The sequence below is a fragment of the Oncorhynchus keta genome, chromosome 34 (assembly GCF_023373465.1).
Source record: "Oncorhynchus keta strain PuntledgeMale-10-30-2019 chromosome 34, Oket_V2, whole genome shotgun sequence".
Lineage (NCBI taxonomy): Eukaryota > Metazoa > Chordata > Actinopteri > Salmoniformes > Salmonidae > Oncorhynchus > Oncorhynchus keta.
Window position 1 is genome coordinate 12,043,148 of NC_068454.1, and position 25,521 is coordinate 12,068,668.

A 25,521-nucleotide genomic window follows, 5' to 3' on the forward strand; every position below is an offset into this window, starting at 1 on the left:
CATGTATTTTTTTTTTCATTACATCCAGTCAGGATCAGTATTTTGATTTTCAAATATGAATTTTGTTATAAAAAAAGTATTTGACCAATCAGCAACTAGATCGGTTGCTTGGCGTTGACACAAGCGGGAAGTATGGCGATGATAGAAAGGCAAGCCAAAGGACCCGATCAACAAATTGAACAAAATGAAGGTATTTTTCTTTTTTTATAGATATGTTTGATCAGTGTACACGTTTCAAAGTACCATCATGCTTTTTTCCGTTTCATATTGAGATTTCTATCAAGTGTAAATCTATTGAGATCTCTTTCCCACCTGATTATCAACAGCGCCCTGCACTGCAGTAAAGCTTATTGTAGTTTTTTTTTAACCAAGCATAGTGGTCCTTTAATGACAAACGGACATTTTTGAACTACATATTCCAATCAATTCTAAGCGTTCTTTCTGTTTTCGATGGAGGTCTCTAACCAGACAGTTGTGCTTTGGCAAGCACGCTAGCGTAGCGAGTTTGGTGCAGCCTCGTATATTCTGCGCGAAATGGGAGTATCAGATTTTACTTTTGACACAACTGGTGAGTGCATGACAGCTCCCTTTGTGTGACGTTTGACTTTGTAGGGCAACGATTTAGTGAACATACGTATGTTTCGATGATTGGTTATGTCCTACGTTAGCTCGCTCGAACTACTGACTGTAGCTAGCTACCCATCCTTTCATTATCTAAAAGTCCACAGTCATGCGTTCAGGACTGGAGTGTTTTCAGTAGAGCTATGCTTCATTGCATATGTGAAATTGTTTTCACTGTCTGACCAATAATCCCAATACCATGCTGGATTTTCACACCCAGAATTTCTTTATCTACTGCTATATCAGCTACTCAATCAACAGAGTGAAGGTGAATGAATCAACATCCCTCAGACTAATAGTCTGCCCAGTATGAATAAACTGTATGATAGTGATCAACAGCAGTTCTCCAAGATGACTTCCATGTTTCAGTTGGATCCTTTTCTGTATCTTGCTTGAGGCTGTGTCTACAGTATGTACATAGTAGATTTATAAGCTTGCCTCCCTAGTTGCTGTTGTCCTCCGCTGTATGGCTTATACTGTTTCTATGTATCGTTCGTGTTCATGGTGATACTACCAACATGTGCATAATAGATTATACATCTGCCCACGCCCATGTTTTTATGTTTCTCTCTGTTTCCCCTTTAGGTCCAGTGGTGGACCTGTCAGCGCAGGGTCTGCAGAAACTGGAGCCCAGTTTCACCTGCTCTGATGAAACACACACACTCATTCTGGACAGGAACCACATCATGAAACTGGACCATCTGGAGAGGAGCCGAGGCCTCCAACAGGTAGACCTTTCTATCCAAGCACATTTGATGGAATCTGGTCAACTTAATTGTTGAACATTGTTGAATTCCTCAGATTATTTGTAAATTTACATTTACGAGTTTTTGCAAACTTGTAATTCACCAAATTGGGTTGTATTAGTTCCCTCTATATTGTCTTGCTGTCTTATTCTGCCTCTCTCTGTTCTGTGCTGGGCAGCTGTCAGTTGCTGGTAACCGCCTGGTGCGGATGATGGGTGTGTGTCGTCTAACCGAGCTGAGAGTTCTGAACCTGCCCAATAACAGTATTGGCTATATTGAAGGGCTGAGAGACCTGCCACACCTGGAGTGGCTCAACCTGTCAGGCAACAACATCAAGGTGAGGGGAAGAAAGTGGACACTGTACTACCTCCATAATGTGTTCATTTTGTCTCCTGATCAAGGAATTTGGATATCCACTTTTCACTCAGGTCATTGAGCAGCTCAACGGCTGTGTGGCTCTCCAACACTTGGACGTGTCTGACAACAACATCTCCAACATTGGTGATCTTACCAAGCTGTTAGCCTTAAAGGTGAGTACAGGTCTTGCCTAATGACTTTTCAGAGTTATAGGGATGCAGATAGAATTCTGGAGCATTAAGCAGGACAGTTTTTCTGTGGTGTTGATTGACAGGCTGCTATTTCTCTTGCAGACCCTTCTCCTTCATGGTAACAGCATTACGACGCTACGGACTGTCCCCACTCATTTGCCCGCCCATCTGTCCATCCTCTCCCTGGCAGAGAATGAGATCAGAGACCTCAACGAGGTAAAGACCCTTGTCCCTTTGCACTCTCTACTTTCTCTCTTTGCTCTCGTTTTGTCTTTTCACTCTCACCTGCTCTGCTTTTAACAACAATCTCTTTCCTACTTCTCTCTCACTTGCTTGTCTCTATTTCTTTCTCTCTCTCTCTCTGCCTCCCACAGGTCTCCTACCTGGCACCCCTCCATGACCTGGAACAGCTCTCCATTATGAGTAACCCCTGCATCATGGCAACCCCCTCGTTGCCTGGATACGACAACCGGCCGTACATCATGAGCTGGTGCCTGAACCTGAAGATCCTGGACGGATACTTGGTGTCACAGAAAGAAGGGTGAGACCAGGTCCAGAACTCCAGTGAAGATAAAAATGCTAACTATGCAGGGGAAGGAGGGTAGCATTGATTGACATTAAGGTTTGCCCTATTGCCTGGTGCAAGTGATCTGAGCAGTCGCGCATGTTGAGCCAGCTCTGAGGTTTCCGCATTGAGCGGGTGATTTTATTTTACTGGTAACAAACAAAATGCAAGTAGTCTGGTCTTTTTGGTTCCTCCCTTGTGTAGGTGAAAATAGCTTGTTACATTTTCAGGCAAGTGATCATAATCTTGAGGCAACCAAAATCTACTCCTGACTTGCCCAAAGGGCAAGTGCCTTTCAGACCATAATGGCAATCCCTGGGTAGAGAAATGGGCTGGTGACTGCAAGGTTGCTGTGTCGTACTATGTAGTTATAACATCAAAGTGTTGAGTAATGATCACTATCATTGCTAGTCAATAATGTCTCTATTGTTTGCGATCTCAGGTTGAAGGCGGAGTGGCTGTACAGCCAGGGCAAAGGTCGCTCGTACCGGCCAGGTCAGCACGTGCAACTGGTCCAGTACCTTGCCACCGTGTGCCCTTTGACCTCCACGTCAACCCTGGAGACGGCCGAGGATGCCAAGCTGGAGAAGATCCTCAGCAAGCAGAGGTAGGACAATACATCCACAACTGGGCTGTGAGGCCAACAGCTGTTCGGTGAAGTCAACTATCACACTGGCAGTGGATATGTTCTCCTCCTTGTGATCACTTGGAAAAAGCTCTAGCTATAAATCCAACCCATTGTTACAAACCAGCTGACCCTAAACTGGATCAATGTGCCTCTGTGTCTTTTCTGCTTAGTTTTAGTCATTGAACTTTTTTTTTTAAAGGAGGTACCGCAATGTATCTTTTGAGGGATACTCTCTCCTTTCAATCCCATTACTTTAACCAGGGGTCCTGTGTATATCTCCAGGTTCCACCAGAGGCAGCTCCAGCAGCAGACCCAAGGGGGTTCCCCCAGCCCTCCCCGCCCCACCCAGCTGGATGTGGAGACTCACAGCCCCTGTCATGTGCCTCCACTAGGGGGAGCCAGAGAGGCAGACAGAGCCACACCTGTGACTGCCCCACCAGCCAGACAGACAGGTAGCAGATGATGAACTCTACCTGTTTTGTATTTTTTTGTTTCTGTAAATTCTGTAACTCTCAGTGTGTGTAAATATCAAATGTTCCTCTCTCGTGTGTGTGTGTGTGTGTGTGTGTGTGTGTGTGTGTGTGTGTGTGTGTGTGTGTGTGTGTGTCCAGAGCCAGCGATCCTGCAGATAAACACCTGGCTGGGCTGCGAAGCCTCCCAGGCGGGCGCACCTCCTCTCCGTGGCCCCAAGGGTATGGAGGACAGCCTCTACCTGGAGGACGTTCAGAGCCAGACGGACGAAGATAAACTCACCGGTAGTCTGCTCTCCTCTGAGTCCACCTTTCTACCTGTCACCTCTGACCCCGCCCACTCTGACAGCGAGGACGAAACTGAGACATTTGAGCCTGACTCGCTGGCGCCTGAACACCCCATCCGTCCCAAAAATACCTCTCCTGAAAAGACCCAACACGCACCTTTGGAAAGGGAGATGGAAATGGAGAGCGAGGTGGATAATAAAGTGAAGGAGGTAAAAGGAGAAAGGGTGTCGGCTGACAGCCACCTCACCTGTACCTCAACCGTCAGTCCACCTGTGACGGCAGGTGACCAATCACAGACCAATGACAGCGATCCGCTCCAGGGAGCATACTCAAACTGCGTTGCTGCAGAGGTGATGGTGGGACCTCAGCAGGAAGAGGAAGCGGTGGTGAGATGTGACAGGCTGGGCCGCTGTGAGGCGGACAAGGCAGCCGTCAGGATCCAGGCATGGTGGAGGGGAATGTGGGCTCGGCGTAGCCACCCTCTGGCCAAAGAGGTCCGGTGTGAGATCCGCCTGCGCAGGATGCAGGAGCACATAATCTTCCTGTCTGGAGAGTTGGAGAGGTACGGAAGAGGCCCCAATCAATCCAAGGGCTGCTTTCTGATTCTCTACCCTTCTCCAGAAGTGTGCACGTGTTCACTCCCCCTCATGCATTTTAAAGCATTGGATTGGTTGCTTTATGGCTGGAGGGAGTTTCCACAATATTCCTCACACCAGTCCTTCCCTTTTAAATACATGAGGGGGAGTGTACGAGTGCACACTTCTCTTAGAAGGGTAGAGAATTGGAATGTAGACACGGACCACAACGTCAGGCTAGAGAAGTCGGTTTCTAGCAGTGGAGGTTGCTGAGGAGAGGACGGCTCATAATAATGGCTGGAACGGCGCAAATGGAATGGCATCAAACACATGGAAACCATGTATTTGATATTATTCCACTAATTCCTCTCCAGCCATTACCACAAGCCGGTCCTCCCCAACCTCCTGACATTTCTAGAGAAACTGGCAAGATAATATCCATACAAAACCATTGTCGCTAGAAAGAGCAGACATTTAGCCTTTTGTAAGGAGTGCACAAAGAGCCTTGTCTTTAGCCACACTTAATGGCAACATGTAAAGTGTTGGTTTCTTGAGCTGAAATAAAAGATCCCAGACATTTTTCATAAGCACAAAAAGCTTATTTCTCTCAAATGTTGTGCACAAGTTTGTTTACTTCCCTGTTAGTGAGCATTTCTCCTTTGCAAAGATAATCCATCCACCTGATAGGTGTGGCATATCAAGAAGCTAATTAAACAGAATTATTATTACACAGGTCCCCCTTATGCTGGGGGCAATAAAAGGCCACTCTAAAATGTGCAGTGTTGTCACACAACACAATGCCACAGATGTCTCATGTTTTAAGGGAGCGTGCAATTGCATCAGAATATAGCTATAGCTATTAAAACATTGGATGCATTGGGGGGGATATGCTGTCCCTGGAACGGGTAACTTCACAGTCTTTCAACACTTCTAATGGCACAGCCAGATAGTTCTGAAGGGTGAAGGTATCTAGCCTTTTATGTTGAATATCATGTATATCAGGAAAATGCATATGTTTAGTACTTCCAACTAATACCTTGTTGTTTGTGTACAGGGTGCGCCAGCACCACGAAGAGGAGCGGTTACAGAGACTGGTACAGGAGGAGGCTGTGAACTTTCTATGGAGTCAGGTCAGTAATACACTAATCTCTCGTGGACTGACTACGTAAACATAAATGGTACTGTAGAGGTGTCACGATACAACGGGATGCGTGAGATCACGAGCAGCATTAGTTAGGGTGCTTTGGACCAATCAACTTGCAAAGAGGGGGGGTGGAGCTCTTCATCTCATCTATTAACACGTATGGCTTGAACCAGAACTAAATCAAGCATCTGACCAATTACGCAAGTATTTAGTTCTGGGTTAACTGAGATTAGTGATTAACAAGGTCATGGATCAATCAGATTCAGATTCACGCTCACACACCCTTTCTCACTCCTTCTCCCCATCTCGCTGCAGCTTCAGTCCATGCAGCAGTGGCAGCGTACTGTGGAGGGGCAGCTGGCCAGTGTGGCTCAGGCTGGGTCATCTCCTGCTCCAGCCCTGACCCCCGGGCTCCCTCCAGCTCTTCGGCTCCCCCTGCCTGTGGTCTTCAGCACTGCAGACCCGGTTTGCACAGACCTCTCCTTCCCGGACTCAGGCTTCCAGTTTACAGGTGAACAGCAGGCGGGGCAGGAAGACACCTTACTGAGCTGTGGGACGGGCGACTCTCTGGAGACTGTGCGGGCGCTGGCCTTGGGGGGGTCCATGGCTCCTGGCGTTGGGGGGGACAGTCAGGACTGCAGTCTGCTGGAGCAGTACCTGTCCTCTGTGCAACAGAGAGAGGCGGAGGAGGGGGGTGCCAGCGACAGAACAGGCACACCACAGCCTCCCTCACCCCTCTCACTGGCCGAAATGGAACAGCCTGACTCCAACACTCAGAACACCGCCCAGAGTGAAGACACAGAGCAGCAACACACACTGGGAGGTCCAATCTGATGTGCCTGTCCCTCTCCTGGACTTTTCTCCTGGTCTTCTGGGATTAGCTAAGAGACTGCCCATAAACTCAGTCCACCTGTGCTGGTGAATGTTATTGATGGCTCTAACAGCGCCTCTAAGAATTTACTGACTCACATCCATATAACGAGTGGTATATGGACTCAAGGATGTGGATATGTTTGTATAGCCCGGATGATTTTTCTCCCTTTAATTCTCTTGGACAATGCTACATTATTCATTGTCATGATCTGTCAGTCAGTTTGGCTAATGCTTCCTTCACTTACGTTGGGGAGACGCGGGAACGGCAGTTCCAACTCCCGGCACCCCTGGTTTTTCCCCACGCGGCCGACACGCAATCTTATATTGCTGAGATTTAATGGTAATTTGCGGCGTGTCCCGATGTTAAGGGATTGCACGGTGGAAGACAAGATTCTCCCAAGAGTATCAGATAGAACTACAATTCACATATATAAGTGCCGCTACTTGGTCGTCCCAAATCTCCTCAATGTCAATCTACCTTTAAGTAGAAACCGATTGGCTACAGTTCAGGCTAGACAGCTCGGCTCTAAATGTAATTCCAATTTCTTCTGTATTTAAATGCCTCAATCTATCCTTGTATTCCTGCAGGTGAGTGAGAGGACCAGGTCTGGACTAGATGATTTGGTGTGAATGTAAATATCACAGCGTGCTGAGAAGGTAGTTTAGTTGCTGAGAATGGTTAAATGCAAATTGTAAAAAAAGATTTGTAAAAATCTGGTGCTCTATGTTTACACAATAAAATGTTTTCTTTAACATTGGTTTGTTAAATTGAGTATGGCTTTTCCCTAAACCCACTGAAACTACAGTTCCTTCAGAAAGTATTCCTCTCCCTTGACTTATTTCACATTTTGTTACAGCCTGAATTCAAAATGGATTAAATATTTTTTTCTCTCACACATCTACACACAATACTGCATAATGACAAAGTGAAAACATGTTTTTAGATTTTTTTTTTAGCAAATGTTTTGAAAATGAAATACAGAAATCTCATAAGTTTTCACACCCCTGAGTCAATACATGTTAGAATCACCTTTGGCAGCGATTATAGCTGTGAGTCTTTCTGGATAAGTCTAAGAGTTTTGCACACCTGGATTGTACAGTATTTGCCCATTATTCTTTTTAAACCTCTTCAAGCACTGTCAAGTTGGCTATTGATCATTGCTAGACAGACATTTTTAAGTCTGGACATATATTTTCAAACCGTTTAAGTCACCTTTTACTAGGCCACTCAGGAACATTCAATGTTGTGTTGGTTAGCAATATTTGGCCTTGTGTTTTAGGATATTGTCCTGCTGAAAGGTGAATTAATCTCCCAGTGTCTGTTGGAAAGCTGACTGAACCAGGTTTTCCTCTAGATTTTGCTTGTGCTAGGTTCTATTTCATTTATTTTTATCCTAAAAACCTCTGTAGTTCTTGCCTATGACAAGCATACCCATAACATGATGCATCCACCACCATGCTTGAAAATATGAAGAGCAGTACTCAGTGATGTGTTGGATTTGCCCCAAACATAATGCTTTGTATTCAGGACATAAAGTGAATTGATTTGCCACATTTTGTTGCAGTATTACTTTAGTGCCTTGATGCAAACAAGATGCATATTTTGGAGTATTTTTATTCTTTACAAGCTTCCATCTTTTCACTCTGTCATTTAGGTTAGTATTGTGGAGTAACTACAATGTTGTTGATCCCTCTTAAGGTTTCTCCTGTCATATTCCTTACACTTTGTAACTGTTTTTAAAGTCACTATTGGCCTCATGGTGAAATTCCTTCCTTTCCGGCAAATTAGTTAGGAAGGACGCCTGTATCTTTGTAGTGACTGGGTGAATTGATACACCATCCAAAGTGTAATTAATAACGTCACCATACTCAAAGGGATATTCAATATCTGCAACAACAAAAAAATACCAAAACAGCCGGGCCCATCTTTGCAAAGCATTGGAAAATCTCCCTGGTCTTTGTGGTTGAATCTGTTTGAAATTCACTGCATAACTGAGGAACCTTACAGATAATTGTATCTGTGGGATACAGAGATGAGGTTGTCATTCAAAAATCATGTTAAACACTTATTTCACTCAGAATGAGTCCATGTCATATATGTGACTTGTTAAGCACATGTTTACTCCTGAACTTATTTAGGCTTGCCATAACAAAGGTGTGGAATACTTATTGACTCAAGACATTTCAGCTTTTCATTTTGTAAACATTTCTACAAACAATTCCACTTTGACATTATGGGGTATTGTCTGTAGGCCATTGACACAAAATCTCAATTTAATCCATTTTAAATTCAGGCTGTAACACAACAAAATGTGTGAAAAGTCAAGGGGTGTGAATATTTTCTGAAGTCACTTTTATACTGAAACCTAACAAGCCTCGATCACACCGACATTGTTTTGGGGCAAAATGGTACGGTGCCTAGGGTAGCATAATCTGGATATGTGTGCAGCAAAGGTTCAACATTCACCTTCTGCTACCATTTCTGTCAAGCCTTCTACACATACAGTTTGACGAATACGTTCGATAAATCCCAACATTTGCACCACACAGAACGCACTGCCTCCGCAACGCAATGCTGCAAGGCAAACGCAGCGTTCAACTGGAAATGAATGTAGTTTTGGCGTACCGAAATGCATATCACTGTCGGTGAGATCGAGGCGTTAATCTAACTTTAACCTTAATTTATTTCGACCCCTATGTCTACGCATGTTTTTTACCCTCCATCTTTGGTCACCTGACTCTTCCTTGACTGTCATGCTCACTTTGTGTATCTGTGTGTATTTTATCTGTCCCCTTTCTTCTTGTATCTCCCTTTCACAGACCACAACCCTCCTCAGGCCAATTCCAAACCCCTTAAACACCAAACGTATATTACCCCAACTCCATCTAAACCATCACCCGATGTGCCTCGTTGCCTTTTCTGTGCGACAATTAAATAAATATAACGGGACCGTTATACGGGATCACTTTCTGGGTCCGTCTGTGAAAGCACTCATTCTTCCTTTTCACTGATGCCCCATGGTGACAGTATAACCCAGATCAGCAGTCAGTAATATTATACATAATTGAATAACATCCATTGAAGGCCAGCCAACCTACAGTTCAGTTTACATGGATAAAAGCAACGGCATAATTTGTATATTCTAACAACCAAAAAGGTAGCGGTATGCTGGGTCAAATAAACTCGCAGAACAAAAAACATGTGGTCTCCACCACTAAGGTATAAAAATAACATGCTACACTTGATTTCCAGTAAATGTGCTTTAAGCCTAGCCAAAAAGGGGAGGGCTTTGTACTGATATGATTTTATTAAGGTGACGTTCTATCATATCTACAGCACTGCTTGGGGTAACTGCAACTCTCCGGAAGACGATGTTAAATTTCATCAAAAATGTAAACGGATGAATCTCGCTCTGAAATCTGACAGATTCGTAAAACGACACAATGAGCTGATACGCGCAGTGGTGAACATGAATATGATTGGTATAATCACAGCAGATGGTGTGTTTGGCAGAGCCGCACAAAGGCACATCGAGTGACAGTGAGATCATCTCTAGCAACGCAACTTTCTGTTTCAACTAAGTAAGCATTTGCCATATTTCGCTATCTCACGTCAGATATGTGCATGTACAAGTAGCAAGCAGGCAAGCTTGCTAGCTGGCTAGCTAGAAGAGTCAACACAGAAATCGTATTGGCTAACGCTAGCTGCTAAGAATACTACAGTTGTTAGCTTGATGGTTAACAAAAACATATATTTATATTTGTTCCTCTATACAGCTATGACGTGCAGCAGAGCAAACACTGCATCTAAAGTGGACAGTCCGTTCTGCCCTCCATCTGTTGACATCACTGTCTATTTTTTTGTTACTGATAAATGTGTTTGGGAAAAACGATCCACGGACCGTGGTGGTAGGTTAGTACCAATGCTAGAGTATGAAGCCAACTGCAGGTAGCATGGACTAATACAGGCAAATCATTGCATGGTCTGCCCGGTATAGACATAGTTAGCAGTCCTATGGCTGGCTGTTCCAGAATAAGTAGATTACAAATCTTAAAACAGAGCAGCACACTCGTGATACAATTTTTTTTGTTGCCTGAACAAAGCATTAACTTACTGGCTGGACATTGCTGCAGCAGTAGTAACTGTAAAGTGCATTGTGAACTATACCGCTGGCTCGTAGGTTTGAGTAGTGTACTGAATGTTGGAATAGCAAGATATTACCTCAAATGAACCTGGATTCTCCACCCCAGAGCCAACATTTCAATTATGTATGACTCTGCAGGTGCTTTCCCTTTCTGACTGGAGATTGATTATAATTAAATGTGAGGTCAAAGTAAGTGCTTCATAAAACAGGAAATCTGAATTGTTAACCTAGGGTTCCATGCTCAATGTAAATGCAAACACTTCCCCACTGTTGGCTTCTTACTCCTTTCTGACTTTGCTTATATCAGGGGGACTGGTAGTGGCATGACACCGTTGCCATGGTGACATCAGACCGTGAGACTGGGCCTGATCATGGGAGGCAGAAAGGAGGCACTGTTTGGAAGAACCTGTCCAAATACACCCCTATCTTCTTTTTTCTGGCCCTGTCTGGAATCATCTTCCTATTGCGCAACATTCACACTCTTGAGGTGAGGAGGGGAAGGGGAGAAAGGTATGTTTGTTGGAGTTGCTCTAGTAAGCGTTCTGATTGGAGGGAGTGGGGGTTGGACAAATCATTCTGAAGGATCACCACAACTCTGTCTTCCCTATTTCTAAGTGCGGAGGGGCTCAGTTCGTTTTTTCAGCTGGCGCTTGAGGAACTCTAGCTCTATTGTGGAGGAGAGAGAGAGAAAAAAAAACTGTTGTTTTCCTTATGAAACCATCTAGTTAACACTCAGAAACTCCCTTCCTTTTCACGACCTCTATTGTTTCTTTACTCCGTTTTCCCTTTGTGATGAATGTGTTGTTTGTAAGTCGCTCTGGATAAGAGCGTCTGCTAAATGACTTAAATGTAAATGTAAATGTTATCATTAGCAATCATATTAAGGACAATATCAACAAAATGGAACAGTGATATGATGTTTCTTCCTTTCTCCCACATTTCTTTAATTTAACCTTTTATTTAACTAGGAAAGTCAGTTAAGAACAAATTCTTATTTACAGTGACGGCTGCCTTCCGAAAGGCAGATGGCCTCCTGTGGGGAGAAAACACACATCACAACAAGAGAGACAACACTACATAAAGACCTAAGACAACAATATAGCAAGGCAGCAACACATGACAACACAGCATGGTAGCATGACAACACAGTATGGTAGCAGCACAAAAACATGGTACAAACATTATTGGGCACAGACAACAGCACAAAGGGCACAAAGGTAGAGACAACAATACATCCCACAAGCAGCCACAACTGTCAGTAAGTGTGTCCATGATTGAGTCTTTGAATGAAGAGATTGAGATAAAACTGTCCAGTTTGAGTGTTTGTTGCAGTTCGTTCCAGTCGCTAGCTGCAGCGAACTGAAAAGAGGAGCAACCCAGGGATGTGTGTGCTTTGGGGACCTTTAACAGAATGTGACTGAACGGGTGTTGAATGTGGAGGATGAGGACTGCAGTAGATATCCCAGATAGGGAGGAGTGAGGCCTAAGAGGGTTTTATAAATAAGCATCAACCAGTGGGAGATTACCAGTTTACAGAGGAGTATAGAGTGCAGTGATGTGTCCTATAAGGAGCATTGGTGGCAAATCTGATGGCCGAATGGTAAAGAACATCTAGCCGCTCAAGAGCACCCTTACCGTTCTGATCTGTAAAGTTTGTCTCCATAATCTTGCATGGGTAGGATGGTCATCTGAATCAGGGTTGGTTTGGCAGCTGGGGTGAAAGAGTAGCGATTACAATAGAGGAAACCAAGTCTAGATTTAACTTTAGCCTGCAGCTTTGATATGTGCTGAGAGAAGGACAGTGCACCATCTAGCCATACTCCCAAGTACTTGACTACCTCAAGCTCTAAACCCTCAGAGGTAGTAATGACACCTATGGGTGGAGGGGCATTTTTCTTACCAAACCACATGACCTTTGTTTTTGAGGTGTTCAGAACAAGGTTAAGGGTAGAGAAAGCTTGTAGGACACTAAGAAAGGGAGGGGACAGCTGAGTATAAGACTGTATCAAAACAAGACGTTTATTCTTTCAGTGAAATAAGGACCCGTTCTGTATTTTATTTAAGGGGTGGCATCCATCAGTCTAAATATTCCTGTTACATTGCACAACCTTCAATGTTATGTCATAACTGAGTAAAATTCCGGCAAATTAGTTCGCAATGAGCCAGGCGGCCCAAACTGTTGCATATACCCTGACTCTGCGTGCAATGAACACAAGAGAAGTGACACAAGTTCACCTGGTTAATATTGCCTGCTCACCTTGATTTATTTTAGCTAAATATGCAGGTTTAAAAATATATACTTCTGTGTATTGATTTTAAGAAAGGCATTGATGTTTATGGTTAGGTACACATTGGAACAACGATACGCACCGCATTGATTATATGCAACGCAGGACACGCTAGATAAACTAGTAGTATTATCAACCATGTGTAGTTAACTAGTGATTATGATTGGTTGTTTTTTTTATAAGAAGTTTAATGCTATAGCTGAATCCCCCGAGCTGACAAGGCAGTTAACCCATCGTTCCTAGGCCGTCATTGAAAATAAGAATGTGTTCTTAACTGACTTGCCTAGTTAAATAAAGGGGTAAAAATAAAAAATAAATTAAAAAACGGCCAAATCGGTGTCCAAAAATACAGATTTCCGATTGTTATGAAAACTTGAAATCGGCCCTAATTAATCGGCCATTCCAATTAATCGGTCGACCTCTACCTAGGATCGAGCCTTGGGGTACTCCCTTGGTGACAGGCAGTGGCTGAGACAGCAGATTTTATGACTTTATACACTGCACTCTTTGAGAGGTAGTTAGCAAACCAGCCCAAAGACCCCTCAGAGACACCAATACTCCTTAGCCGGCCCACAAGAATGGAATGGTCTACCGTATCAAAAGCTTTGGCCCAGTCAATAAAAATAGCAGCACAATATTGCTTTGTGTTACGAATAACTATGAGTGGTGGATGGAATCAGGCGCAGAGAGCAGGGGTCTGTCGTTTATCAAATTTATTACACCGGTGCAACCGAAAATGATCACGCCAACACACAGGGCGTATATAGGTTGCCAGTCCAAAACAACAGGACAAATCAGACCAGAGAATAAAGATAATAAAACAAATCACACCATCAAACACAGAGTAACAAAAAACAAGCCCGCACAAAATACCCAGCGGGCCTAGTGCCCTTAAATACCCTACAAACAAACCCTAATACAAAACAGGTGTACCCAATTAACCATTAACCAACACAAACGGAAAAGGAATCGATGGCAGCTAATAGGCCGGTGACGACGACCGTCGAGCCCCGCCCGAACAGGAAGAGGCACCCTCTTCAGCGAGGTTCGTGACACTTTGAATCAAGGGCAATGGTGACATCATTGAGGACCTTTTTAAGGTTGCAGTGACACATCCATAACCTGAGTGGAAACCAGATTGCATACCCGAGAGAATATTATAGACATCAAGAAAACCAATCAGTTGATTATTGACAAGTTTTCCCAACACTTTTGAATAACAGGGCAGAATAGAAATAGGCCTACAACAGTTAGGATCAGCTTGATCTCCCCTTTTAAATAAAGGATGAACTGTGGCTGCCTTCCAAGCAATGGGAACCTCCCCAGACAGGCTTGGCGAGAGACAGGAGAGGAGACCGGAGAGACAGGCTAGGAGAGACAGGCTTGGCGATGATGGGGGCAGCAACCTTAAAGAAGAAAGGGTCTAAACCATCTGACCCAGATGTTTTTTGGGGGTCAAGTTTAAGGAGCTCCTTTAGCACCTCTGACTCAGTGACTGCCTGCAGGGAGAAACTTTGTAGCGGGGCAGGGGAAAAGAGGGAGAAGCATCAGGGCTTGTCGCATTAGAACGGGTGAGGGATGAGGAAATGTTGGATGGGCAAGAAGACATGGCTGAGTCAAATAGGAATCCTGACTTAATGAAGTGGTGATTTAAAGAGCTCAGCCATGTGCTTCTTGTCAGTAACAACCACATCATCAACATTAAGGGACATGGGCAGCTGTGAGGAGGAGGGTTTATTCTCCAAGTCTTTATCTGTTTTCCAGAACTTCCTGGGGTTAGACCTAGAGAGAGAGAAGCGCTCCTTAAAGTAACTAACTTTGGCCTTCCGGATAGCCTGAGTGCGCTTATTTCTCATTTGCCTGAACAATAGCCAGTCAGCCTGAGTATGCGTGTGCCCAGCCTTTCGCCAAATGAAATTCTTGAGGTGGAGTAACTCTGCAAGATCAAGGTCGAACCAGGGGCTGAACCTTTTTAATTCTTATTTTCATTATGGGGCGTGTATGTTAACAATCCACTGAAAATATTAAAAAAGAAGGTTCAAGCTTCTTCGACAAGCTGATTCTATACCATTTTACAGAGGCTAGTTCATAAAGGAAGACTTGGTCATGAAAGTTTTTTTAACAAGCGTCTATGACAAATCACGACAGGTCGTTTCACTGAGCAGCCATTACGAAAACAGGCTGTAAAAGAGTGATCACTAAGGTCATTACAGAAAACACCAGACTGCTACCTATCAGGATTATGTGAGGATAATATCAAGGAGAGTAGCCTTTTCTCTGTGTTTGGAGTCATACCTTGTGGAATTGGTAATAATCTGAGAAAGATTTAGGGAGTCCCATTGCTTTAGGACTTGGTCTGGTGGTTTAAGCAGGTCCCAGTTTAGGTCACCAAGCAGAACAAATTCAGACTTAGTGTAAGGGGCCAGGAGAGAGCTTAGGGCAGGTAGGGTACAGGCCAGTGATGATGGAGGACGATAGCACCCAGCAACAGTCAACAAAGAGCTATTTGAAAGTTTAATTCTTTAAACCAGCATATCAAATTGTTTAGGGACAGACTTGGTGGAGACAACCAAGCACTGAAGGTGATCCTTGGTAAAGATTTCCACTCCCCCACCAATCAAATCAAATTTATTTATATAGCCCTTCGTACATCAGCTGCCCCTGAACAAGGCAGTTAACCCACTGTTCCTAGGCCGTCATTGTGAGTAAGAATTTGTTCTTAACTGACTTGCCTGGTTAAATAAAAAAACACGTCTCAGTATTGACCAACACATCTGGATTGGATCTGTGAACCCACACTTTCAATGGATCCATTTTAGGTAATCATCTTCTAGTGTTAACGTGCATAAAACCCAGGCTTTTACGAGAGCAGAAATCAGTGAAGCAGATATCAGAGCACAAGGCAGAATTGGGCCTAGCAACAGTAGAGTGGCCATGGTGTAGGCACGGCATAGGCCAAGGCACGGCATAGGACAGGGAGAGCTCTGCAGTGTTGATTTATGACATCTGAATTAGAGGTCGACCGATTATGATTTTTCAACTCCGATACCGATTTATTGGAGGACCAAAAAGGCGATACCGATTAATCAGCCAATTTAAAAATAAAAATGTATTTCTAATAATGACAAAGTTCTTATAGGCACTTTAGTATTGCCAGTGTAACAGTATAGCTTCTGTCCATCTCCTCGCTCCTCCCTGGGCTCAAACCAGCAACACAACGACAAGTAGTGCGCGCTAACGAGCTAGCCATTTCACTTCGGTTACACGAGCCTCATCTCGGGAGTTGATAAGCTTGAAGTCATAAACAGCGCAATGCTTGACGCACAACGAAGAGCTGCTGGCAAAACGCACGAAAGTGCTGTTTGAATGAAAGTTTACGCGCCTGCATCTGCCTACCACCGCTCAATCAGATACTTAGATACTTGTTTGCTCAGTCAGATTATATGCAACGCAGGACACGCTAGATAATATCTAGTAATATCATCAACCGTGTGGAGTTAACTAGTGATTATGATTTATTGTTTTTATAAGATAAGTTTAATGCTAGCTAGCAACTTACCTTGGCTTACTGCATTCCTGTAACAGGCAGATTCCTTGTGGAGTGCAACGAGAGAGAGGCAGGTCGTTATTGCGTTGGACTCATTAACTGTAAGGTTGCAAGATTGAATCCCCCGAGCTGACAAGGTGAAAATCTGTCATACCGATTTCAGTCTGTTATGAAAACTTGAAATCGGCCCTATTCATCGGTCAACCTCTAATCTGAATGTGCATCACATGGCAAAAATATCATATTGTACAGCAATTTCATCAGGTAACATGAATACAATGCCGACGAGAGGTGGTTAGAATAGGATGGGAGGCCAAAAGTCAGTGTAACCAATAGAGTCAAGTCCCGAGTGTTGGAACAAACAGTCTGTCCCACAGATGGGAAAAGAACATTTGTAGTCAACAAAGTATGCAGGAGTCATGAGGCAAAGTGCACAAGAAAAATATTCAATATATAACAACTTGGGGCTAGCCATTGTAAGTTCACTTGCACCAACAGTGCGTGTGTGGTGGAGGCGAGAGAAAGCTCGGGAGAGAGAGGTGAATGTGGTGGGGGTACCTGTATCAGACGGAGACAGGCCAGGGAGAGAGGGGGGAGTGTGGTGGGGGTACCTGTATCAGACGGAGACAGGCCAGGGAGAGAGGGGGGAGTGTGGTGGGGGTACCTGTATCAGACGGAGACAGGCCAGGGAGAGAGGGGGGAGTGTGGTGGGGTACCTGTATCAGACGGAGACAGGCCAGGGAGAGAGGGGGAGTGTGGTGGGGGTACCTGTATCAGACGGAGACAGGCCAGGGAGAGAGGGGGGAGTGTGGTGGGGGTAACTGTATCAGACGGAGACAGGCCAGGGAGAGAGGGGGAGTGTGGTGGGGGTACCTGTATCAGACGGAGACAGGCCAGGGAGAGAGGGGGAGTGTGGTGGGGGTAACTGTATCAGACGGAGACAGGCCAGGGACAGAGGGGGAATGTGGTGGGGTACCTGTATCAGACGGAGACAGGCCAGGGAGAGAGGGGGGAGTGTGGTGGGGGTAACTGTATCAGATGGAGACAGGCCAGGGAGAGAGGGGGGAGTGTGGTGGGGGTACCTGTATCAGACGGAGACGGGCCAGGGAGAGAGGGGGAGTGTGGTGGGGGTACCTGTATCAGACGGAGACGGGCCAGGGAGAGAGGGGGGAGTGTGGTGGGGGTAACTGTATCAGACGGAGACGGGCCAGGGAGAGAGGGGTGAGTGTGGTGGGGGTAGCTGTATCAGACTGAGACAGGCCAGGGAGAGAGGGGGAGTGTGGTGGGGGTACCTGTATCAGACGGAGACAGGCCAGGGAGAGAGGGGGAGTGTGGTGGGGGTAACTGTATCAGATGGAGACAGGCCAGGGAGAGAGGGGGGAGTGTGGTGGGGTACCTGTATCAGACGGAGACAGGCCAGGGAGAGAGGGGGGAGTGTGGTGGGGGTAACTGTATCAGATGGAGACAGGCCAGGGAGAGAGGGGGGAGTGTGGTGGGGGTAACTGTATCAGACGGAGACGGGCCAGGGAGAGAGGGGTGAGTGTGGTGGGGGTACCTGTATCAGATGGAGACAGGCCAGGGAGAGAGGGGTGAGTGTGGTGGGGGTAACTGTATCAGACGGAGGGTCGTGGGGTTAGACAGGGATGCAGCTTAAGCCCCACCCTCTTCAACATATATATCAACGAACTGGCGCGGGCACTAGAAAAGTCTGCAGCACCCGGCCTCCCCCTGCTAGAATCCGAAGTCAAATGTCTGCTGTTTGCTGATGATCTGGTGCTTCTGTCACCAACCAAGGAGGGCCTACAGCAGCACCTAGATCTTATGCACAGATTCTGTCAGACCTGGGCCCTGACAGTAAATCTCAGTAAGACCAAAATAATGGTGTTCCAAAAAGGTCGAGTCACCAGGACCACAAATACAAATTCCATCTCGACACTGTTGCCCTAGAGCACACAAAAAACTATACATACCTTGGCCTAAACATCAGCGCCACAGGTAACTTCCACAAAGGTGTGAACGATCTGAGAGACAAGGCAAGAAGGGCATTCTATGCCATCAAAAGAAACATAAATTTCAACATACCAATTAGGATTTGGCTAAAAATACTTGAATCAGTCATAGAGCCCATTGCCCTTTATGGTTGTGAGGTCTGGGGTCCGCTCACCAACCAAGACTTCACAAAATGGGACAAACACCAAATTGAGACTCTGCACGCAGAATTCTGCAAAAATATCCTCCGTGTACAACGTAAAACACCAAATAATGCATGCAGAGCAGAATTAGGCCGATACCCACTAATTATCAAAATCCAGAAAAGAGCCATTAAATTCTACAACCACCTAAAAGGAAGCGATTCACAAACCTTCCATAACAAAGCCATCACAAACAGAGAGATGAACCTGGAGAAGAGTCCCTAAGCAAACTGGTCCTGGGGCTCTGTTCACAAACACAAACACACCCTACAGAGCCCCAGGACAACAGCACAATTAGACCCAACCAAATCATGAGAAAACAAAAAGATAATTACTTAACACATTGGAAAGAATTAACAAAAAAACAAGAGCAAACTAGAATGCTATTTGGCCCTACACAGAGAGTACACAGCGGCAGAATACCTGACCACTGTGACTGACCCAAAATTAAGGAAAGCTTTGACTATGTACAGACTCAGTGAGCATAGCCTTGCTATTGAGAAAGGCCGCCGTAGGCAGACATGGCTCTCAAGAGAAGACAGGCTATGTGCTCACTGCCCACAAAATGAGGTGGAAACTGAGCTGCACTTCCTAACCTCCTGCCCAATGTATGACCATATTAGAGAGACATATTTCCCCAGATCACACAGATCCACAAAGAATTCGAAAACATATCCAATTTTGAAAAACTCCCATACCTACTGGGTGAAATTCCACAGTGTGCCATCACAGCAGCAAGATTTGTGACCTGTTGCCACGAGAAAAGGGCAACCAGTGAAGAACAAACACCATTGTAAATACAACCCATATTTATGCTTATTTATTTTATCTTGTGTCCTTTAATTATTTGTACATTGTGTATATATATATATATATATATATATATAATATGACATTTGTAATGTCTTTACTGTTTTGAAACTGTTGTATGTGTAATGTTTACTGTTAATTTTTGTTGTTTTTCACTTTATATATTCACTTTGTATGTTGTCTACCTCACTTGCTTTGGCAATGTTAACACATGTTTCCCATGCCAATAAAGCCCTTGAATTGAATTGAATTGAATTGAATTGACAGGCCAGGGAGAGAGGGGGGAGTGTGGTGGGGGTAACTGTATCAGACGGAGACAGGCCAGGGAGAGAGGGGTGAGTGTGGTGGGGGTAACTGTATCAGATGGAGACAGGCCAGGGAGAGAGGGGGGAGTGTGGTGGGGGTAACTGTATCAGACGGAGACGGGCCAGGGAGAGAGGGGTGAGTGTGGTGGGGGTACCTGTATCAGACGGAGACAGGCCAGGGCAGACGGTGAACAGTTCGCCAGGTGGATCCCAAGCAGCAGGCAACAGGAGTAGGTGTCACACCCACTTGGGAGAAGCTTTTATTTCTGGAGGCAGATTTCTTGTAGAAAATGCCAGTGACTGGTCTTTGAACAGCAGGAGGGGACTTCAGAGGATGCTTCAAAGACTCTTGACACTTGTTGGGCCCAAAGGCCTCGACACCTTTTACTTCACACCTCAGTGCTAATTGAATTTGTATCTGGTCTGTCCAAGCTTGTTAGCCTAGACTCAGCATTCAGTCCCCGTAAAATATATAATTGTAATGTACTTTATTTTAACTTTTTCTTCTTGGCTTTCAAAATAGCATCAGACCAAACACTAGTCATTCAGTTCCAGGTTGGATGGTGTCCTCAGGTCTCTGCTGTTTGTTTGCTAGAGCACTCTCAGTATAGCTCGGAAAAATAACCTGGAAGCAGTAATATCTCTGGTTTTTAACTTTAGTCAAAATTGGTTTGGAGTTTTGATCTGGAGCGAAGGCCATGCTTTGGAGGGTTGCATCCTGCATATGTACCTGCTGAAAAATCCAAGTTTATCTAACTTGAAATCTATCCTTTTGTAAAAAAAAAAAAAAAAAAACATGTTGAAAAATGTGAGAGCTCACATGAAGCTGTGTTTCTCTCTGAGGGGGGTGTGTCTTTTAATCACCATCCTCCATTACTACCCTCCCTCTTGGTGACCTTTCCTCTTCTCCTCTGCAGAAGCTCAACTGCCAAACAGTGTCGACACTCTACCAGTTCCAGAGCAGCATTCATTCAGCCTTCACCCCAGAGGAACAACCTCCTGTGGATCACAACCGGAGCTACTGTGGTCACCTGGGCCTGGAGCCCTCAGCCGAGGAGGCTCTGGAGCAGCGTTACCTCCTGGAGTCCATCGCGTGGCCAGAGCCTCAGCCTCGGCTGACGCCTAGACCCCTGCGGCAGACCAGCGACCCTGCACACAGCCTGTTTGCAATCCTGCCAGGAGGGGGCGGGAGAGAGTGGCATGTGGGGGATCAGCTAGAGGCGCTAGTCCATATGCATGACTTCCAGGGGCGTCCCAAGCGTCACGGTGGGGACTTCCTGCTGGCCCGGCTGCATTCCCCAGAGTTGGGGGCGGGTGTTGCAGGACAGGTGCTGGACCACCAGAATGGGCTCTACTCAGCCGTGTTCCCGTTACTATGGGAGGGGTCTGTACGGGTAGAGGTGACACTGGTCCATCCTAGTGAGGCAGTTGCTGTGCTGCGTCGGTTACGAGAGGAACATCCCGACCGTGTCTTCTTCAAGAGTCTGTTCCGCTCTGGATTCCTGTCTGAGACCACCGTGTGCAACCTGTGCCTGCCAACCACCCGGCAGCCGCTGTGCAATTACACGGACCCTCACACAGGTGAACCATGGTACTGCTACAAGCCCAAACTGCTCAGCTGTGACACGCGGATCAACCACGCCAAAGGAGGCTACCAAAAACACCTGCTCACCAACAAAGAGTCACTGCTCTTCCAGAGGTTAGTGAGTGGTAGATGAGAGTATGTGAGGACTGTATATTAGACCTATGTAGTAGTTGTGCCTTAGCTAGTAACATGTACCATTACAAGGTTTGTTTCGGGTGTATGATTTTCTAAAAACAAAATAAGTCTGTTTGATTTTTCTCAGTGGTGTAAACATCAAAGTCCGTGTTCATGCTTCCGGGTCTGACAGTGTCATTGTGCAGCCTGAGAAGAGAGGTAAGACAGCAAGGGGAGGCTGCACGCATGCTAGTGTGCATCCGTGTGGTTGTTTGTAGGGTGGGAGGTAGCCAGCAGATCTGACCCGCTTTCTTACAGCTGCACTAGGGTCGGACAGCATTCTTGTGGATGTTAAGACACTGCGGAGCCGGCGCTCAATCCAGGGATGAGAAATGCATTGTACACTGAACTGTCCCATTATCCCAACTGTTACACCAAGAAGATTGAATGACTGCTTGGTACATTTTCTGAGCCATATCTTGCGCCGGCTCCGCAGTGTCTTAATATATACAGGAATGCTTTCCAATCCTAGTGCAGCTGTAAGAAAGCGGGTTTATCTGTTGGCTAGGTGGGAGGTTTAGGATTTGTTGGAAAGTGTAATGAAAAACCAGCATACCAAGTGAGTGCATGCAAATGAGGAAAAAGAGCTGCACCAGCACAGAGCCCTGGGAACCCCTTGTGTGACTATCCAAGCTGACTATCGACAGACAAGGGGTACCCCAAGGGCTATGTTTTGGGACACTGTTGTTTTTGGTCTGCATGCTATTGCATGGTATGCTTAAGCAATAAGGCCAGAGAAGGTGTGGTATTTGGCCAATACACCACAGCTAAGGACTGTTCTTAACCATGACGCAACGTGGAGTGCCTGGATACAGCTCTTAGCCGTGGTATATTGGCAATATACCACAAACCCCCGAGGTGCCTAATTGATTAGAGCAGTAAAAACATGTTTTGTCATACCAATGGTATACGGTCTGATATACCACGGCTGTCAGCAAATCAGCATTCAGTGCTTGAACCACCCAGTTTATAATCAGTTTTGTACTGGATTTGTGGGTATGCAGTATTTGTGTGTGTTTTGTATCAATCTACAGTGCCTTCAGAAAGTATTCACACCCTTTGACTTCTCCCACATTTTGTTGTGTTAAATCCTGAATTTAAAGTTAATACAATTTAGCTTTTTTTGTCACTGGCCTACACACAACTTTTAATTATTTTATTTCACCTTTATTTAACCAGGTAGGCTAGTTGAGAACACCTTTATTTAACCAGGTAGGCTAGTTGAGAACACCTTTATTTAACCAGGTAGGCTAGTTGAGAACACCTTTATTTAACCAGGTAGGCTAGTTGAGAACACCTTTATTTAACCAGGTAGGCTAGTTGAGAACACCTTTATTTAACCAGGTAGGCTAGTTGAGAACACCTTTATTTAACCAGGTAGGCTAGTTGAGAACACCTTTATTTAACCAGGTAGCCTAGTTGAGAACACCTTTATTTAACCAGGTAGCCTAGTTGAGAACACCTTTATTTAACCAGGTAGGCTAGTTGAGAACACCTTTATTTAACCAGGTAGGCTAGTTGAGAACACCTTTATTTAACCAGGTAGGCTAGTTGAGAACACCTTTATTTAACCAGGTAGGCTAGTTGAGAACACCTTTATTTAACCAGGTAGGCTAGTTGAGAACACCTTTATTTAACCAGGTAGGCTAGTTGAGAACACCTTTATTTAACCAGGTAGGCTAGTTGAGAACACCTTTATTTAACCAGGTAGGCTAGTTGAGAACACCTTTATTTAACCAGGTAGGCTAGTTGAGAACACCTTTATTTAACCAGGTAGGCTAGTTGAGAACAAGTTCTCACTGCGACCTGGCCAAGATAAAGCAAAGCAGTGTGAACAGACAACACAGAGTTACACATGGAGTAAACAATAAACAAGTCAATAACAAAGTAGAAAAAAAGAGTCTATATACATTGTGTGCAAAAGGCATGAGGAGGTAGGCGAATAATTACAATTTTGCAGATTAACACTGGAGTGATAAATGATCAGATGGTCATGTGCAGGTAGAGATACTGGTGTGCAAAAGAGCAGAAAAGTACATAAATAAAAACAGTATGGGGATGAGGTAGGTAAATTGGGTGGGCTATTTACCGATGGATTATGTACTGCTGCAGTGATCGGTTAGCTGCTCAGATAGCAGATGTTTGAAGTTGGTGAGGGAAATAAAAGTCTCCAACTTCAGCGATTTTTTTTTTTTTTTTTTTTTTTTTTTTTTTTTTTTTTTTTTGCAATTCGTTCCAGTCACAGGCAGCAGAGAACTGGAAGGAAAGACGGCCAAATGAGGTGTTGGCTTTAGGGATGATCAGTGAGATACACTTGCTGGAGCGCATGCTACGGGTGGTGTTGCCATCGTGACCAGTGAACTGAGCTTTACCTAGCATGGACTTGTAGATGACCTGGAGCCAGTGGGTCTGGCGACGAATATGTAGCGAGGGCCAGCTGACTAGAGCATACAGGTCGCAGTGGTGGGTGGTATAAGGTGCTTTAGTTACAAAACAGATGTCACTGTGATAAACTGCATCCAGTTTGCTGAGTAGAGTATTGGAAGCTATTTTGTAGATGACATCGCCGAAGTCGAGGATCGGTAGGATAGTCCGTTTTATTAGGGTAAGTTTGGCGGCGTGAGTGAAGGAGGCTTTGTTGCGGAATATAAAGCCGCCTCTAGATTTGATTTTGGATTGGAGATGTTTGATATGAGTCTGGAAGGAGAGTTTACAGTCTAGCCAGACACCTAGGTACTTATAGATGTCCACATATTATAGGTCGGAACCATCCAGGGTGGTGATGCTAGTCGGGCGTGCGGGTGCAGGCAGTCGGGCGTGCGGTTTTCTAATTCCTTGCATAGAGAAGGGCACCTATTGGTAGATGGGTTTAAAAAAGAAAGTAGGGGGGAGCAGACATTCAAAATCCCTTTGAGCATGGTGTTAATTACACTTTGGATGGTATATCAATACACCCAGTCACTACAAAGATACAGACGTCCTTCCTAACTCAGTTGTCCAGAGAGGAAGGAAACCACTTGAGTATTTCACCTTGAGGCCAATGGTAAATTGAAAACAGTTACAGAGTTTAATGGGTGTGACAGGAGAGAACTGAAGATGACTGAGTGAGAAGAAGGAAGCATGCACATACATTCTGTTTGCAACAAGGCACTAAAGTAATACTGCAAAAAACATGGCAAAGCAATACACTTTTTGTCCTGAATACAAATCCACAAATCCACTACAACATATTACTGAGTACCACTCTTCATATTTTCAAGCATAGTGGTGGCTGCTTCATGTTATGGGTATGCTTGTAATTGGGGAGTCACAGGATAAAAAAAATAATAATTGAATGGAGCTAAGCACAGGCAAAATCCTAGAGAAAAACCTGGTTCAGTCTTCTTTCCACCAGACACTGGGTGACTAATTCACCTTTCAGTAGGACAATAACCTAAACTAGGCAAGTCAGTTAAGAACAAATTCTTATTTTCAATGATGGCCTAGGAACATTGACTTAATTGCCTTAACTGGCAGAACAACAGATTTTTACCTTGTTAGCTCGGGGTTCATGCAACATTTCGGTTACAAGTCCAACGCTCTAACCACTGGGCTACCTGCTCTAACCACTGGGCTACCTGCCGCCTGTGTAAATGGGTGAGAACCCCCCCATGTAATCCATTTTGAAATCAGGCTGGAACGTAACAAAATGTGGAATAAGTTAAGTGGTGTGAATACTTTGAAGGCACTGTACTTGTAAGGTTATGTTAGCTAGCGCATCATGTTGGCTCCTCTTTCAGACAAACCAGAGATGGAGAGCAGCCGTGTGAGAGCGGAGCCTATCAGGGTCACTCCATCTGGGTATTACTTCCAAGGGTCATGGCGAGCGTTGGGTGGTGTCGCAATGCATCAGTTTAACGACTCTTCTGCCATTACTCAGTGTCTGAAGGGCAAGGTGGTGTACATGTATGGAGATTCCACTGCTAGACAGTGGTTTGAGTACCTCAATGCCTTTGTCCCAGGTGAGTGCTGTCTGCT

The 25,521-nt window shown here is 45.0% G+C and overlaps 2 protein-coding genes across 6 annotated transcripts in view; both read left to right on the plus strand.

The window, feature by feature from the left end:
• Nucleotides 1-118: 118 nt before the first annotated feature.
• cep97 (centrosomal protein 97) lies at nucleotides 119-7,216 on the plus strand. Of its 3 annotated transcripts, none has more exons than XM_035749341.1 (11): nucleotides 119-190; nucleotides 1,207-1,349; nucleotides 1,546-1,704; nucleotides 1,796-1,897; nucleotides 2,018-2,131; nucleotides 2,290-2,456; nucleotides 2,923-3,087; nucleotides 3,391-3,560; nucleotides 3,720-4,428; nucleotides 5,496-5,571; nucleotides 5,901-7,216. In XM_035749341.1, exons 1-11 carry the CDS (start codon nucleotides 133-135, stop codon nucleotides 6,417-6,419), a joined length of 2,382 nt encoding a protein of 793 aa, XP_035605234.1. In that variant the 5' UTR covers nucleotides 119-132; the 3' UTR covers nucleotides 6,420-7,216. The 3 variants fall into 3 exon arrangements, with proteins under 3 accessions (XP_035605234.1, XP_035605235.1, XP_035605236.1); XM_035749342.2 differs by lacking the exon at nucleotides 119-190 and adding an exon at nucleotides 296-568; XM_035749343.2 differs by lacking the exon at nucleotides 119-190 and adding an exon at nucleotides 595-889.
• Nucleotides 7,217-9,744: 2,528 nt separating this feature from the next.
• Nucleotides 9,745-25,521, plus strand: part of LOC118366731 (NXPE family member 3-like) — a 32,900-nt gene continuing 17,123 nt past the window's right edge. For all 3 annotated transcript variants that reach the window (XR_008089766.1, XR_008089767.1, XM_035749344.2), the window contains exons 1-5: nucleotides 9,745-10,040; nucleotides 10,911-11,090; nucleotides 20,663-21,444; nucleotides 21,593-21,663; nucleotides 25,284-25,505. Coding sequence is in view for 1 of the 3 variants with exons in the window: in XM_035749344.2 (XP_035605237.1) it covers nucleotides 10,941-11,090; nucleotides 20,663-21,444; nucleotides 21,593-21,663; nucleotides 25,284-25,505 (1,225 nt within the window). In the remaining 2 variants the exon portion in view is untranslated. The remainder of the gene's footprint in view (nucleotides 10,041-10,910; nucleotides 11,091-20,662; nucleotides 21,445-21,592; nucleotides 21,664-25,283; nucleotides 25,506-25,521) is intronic.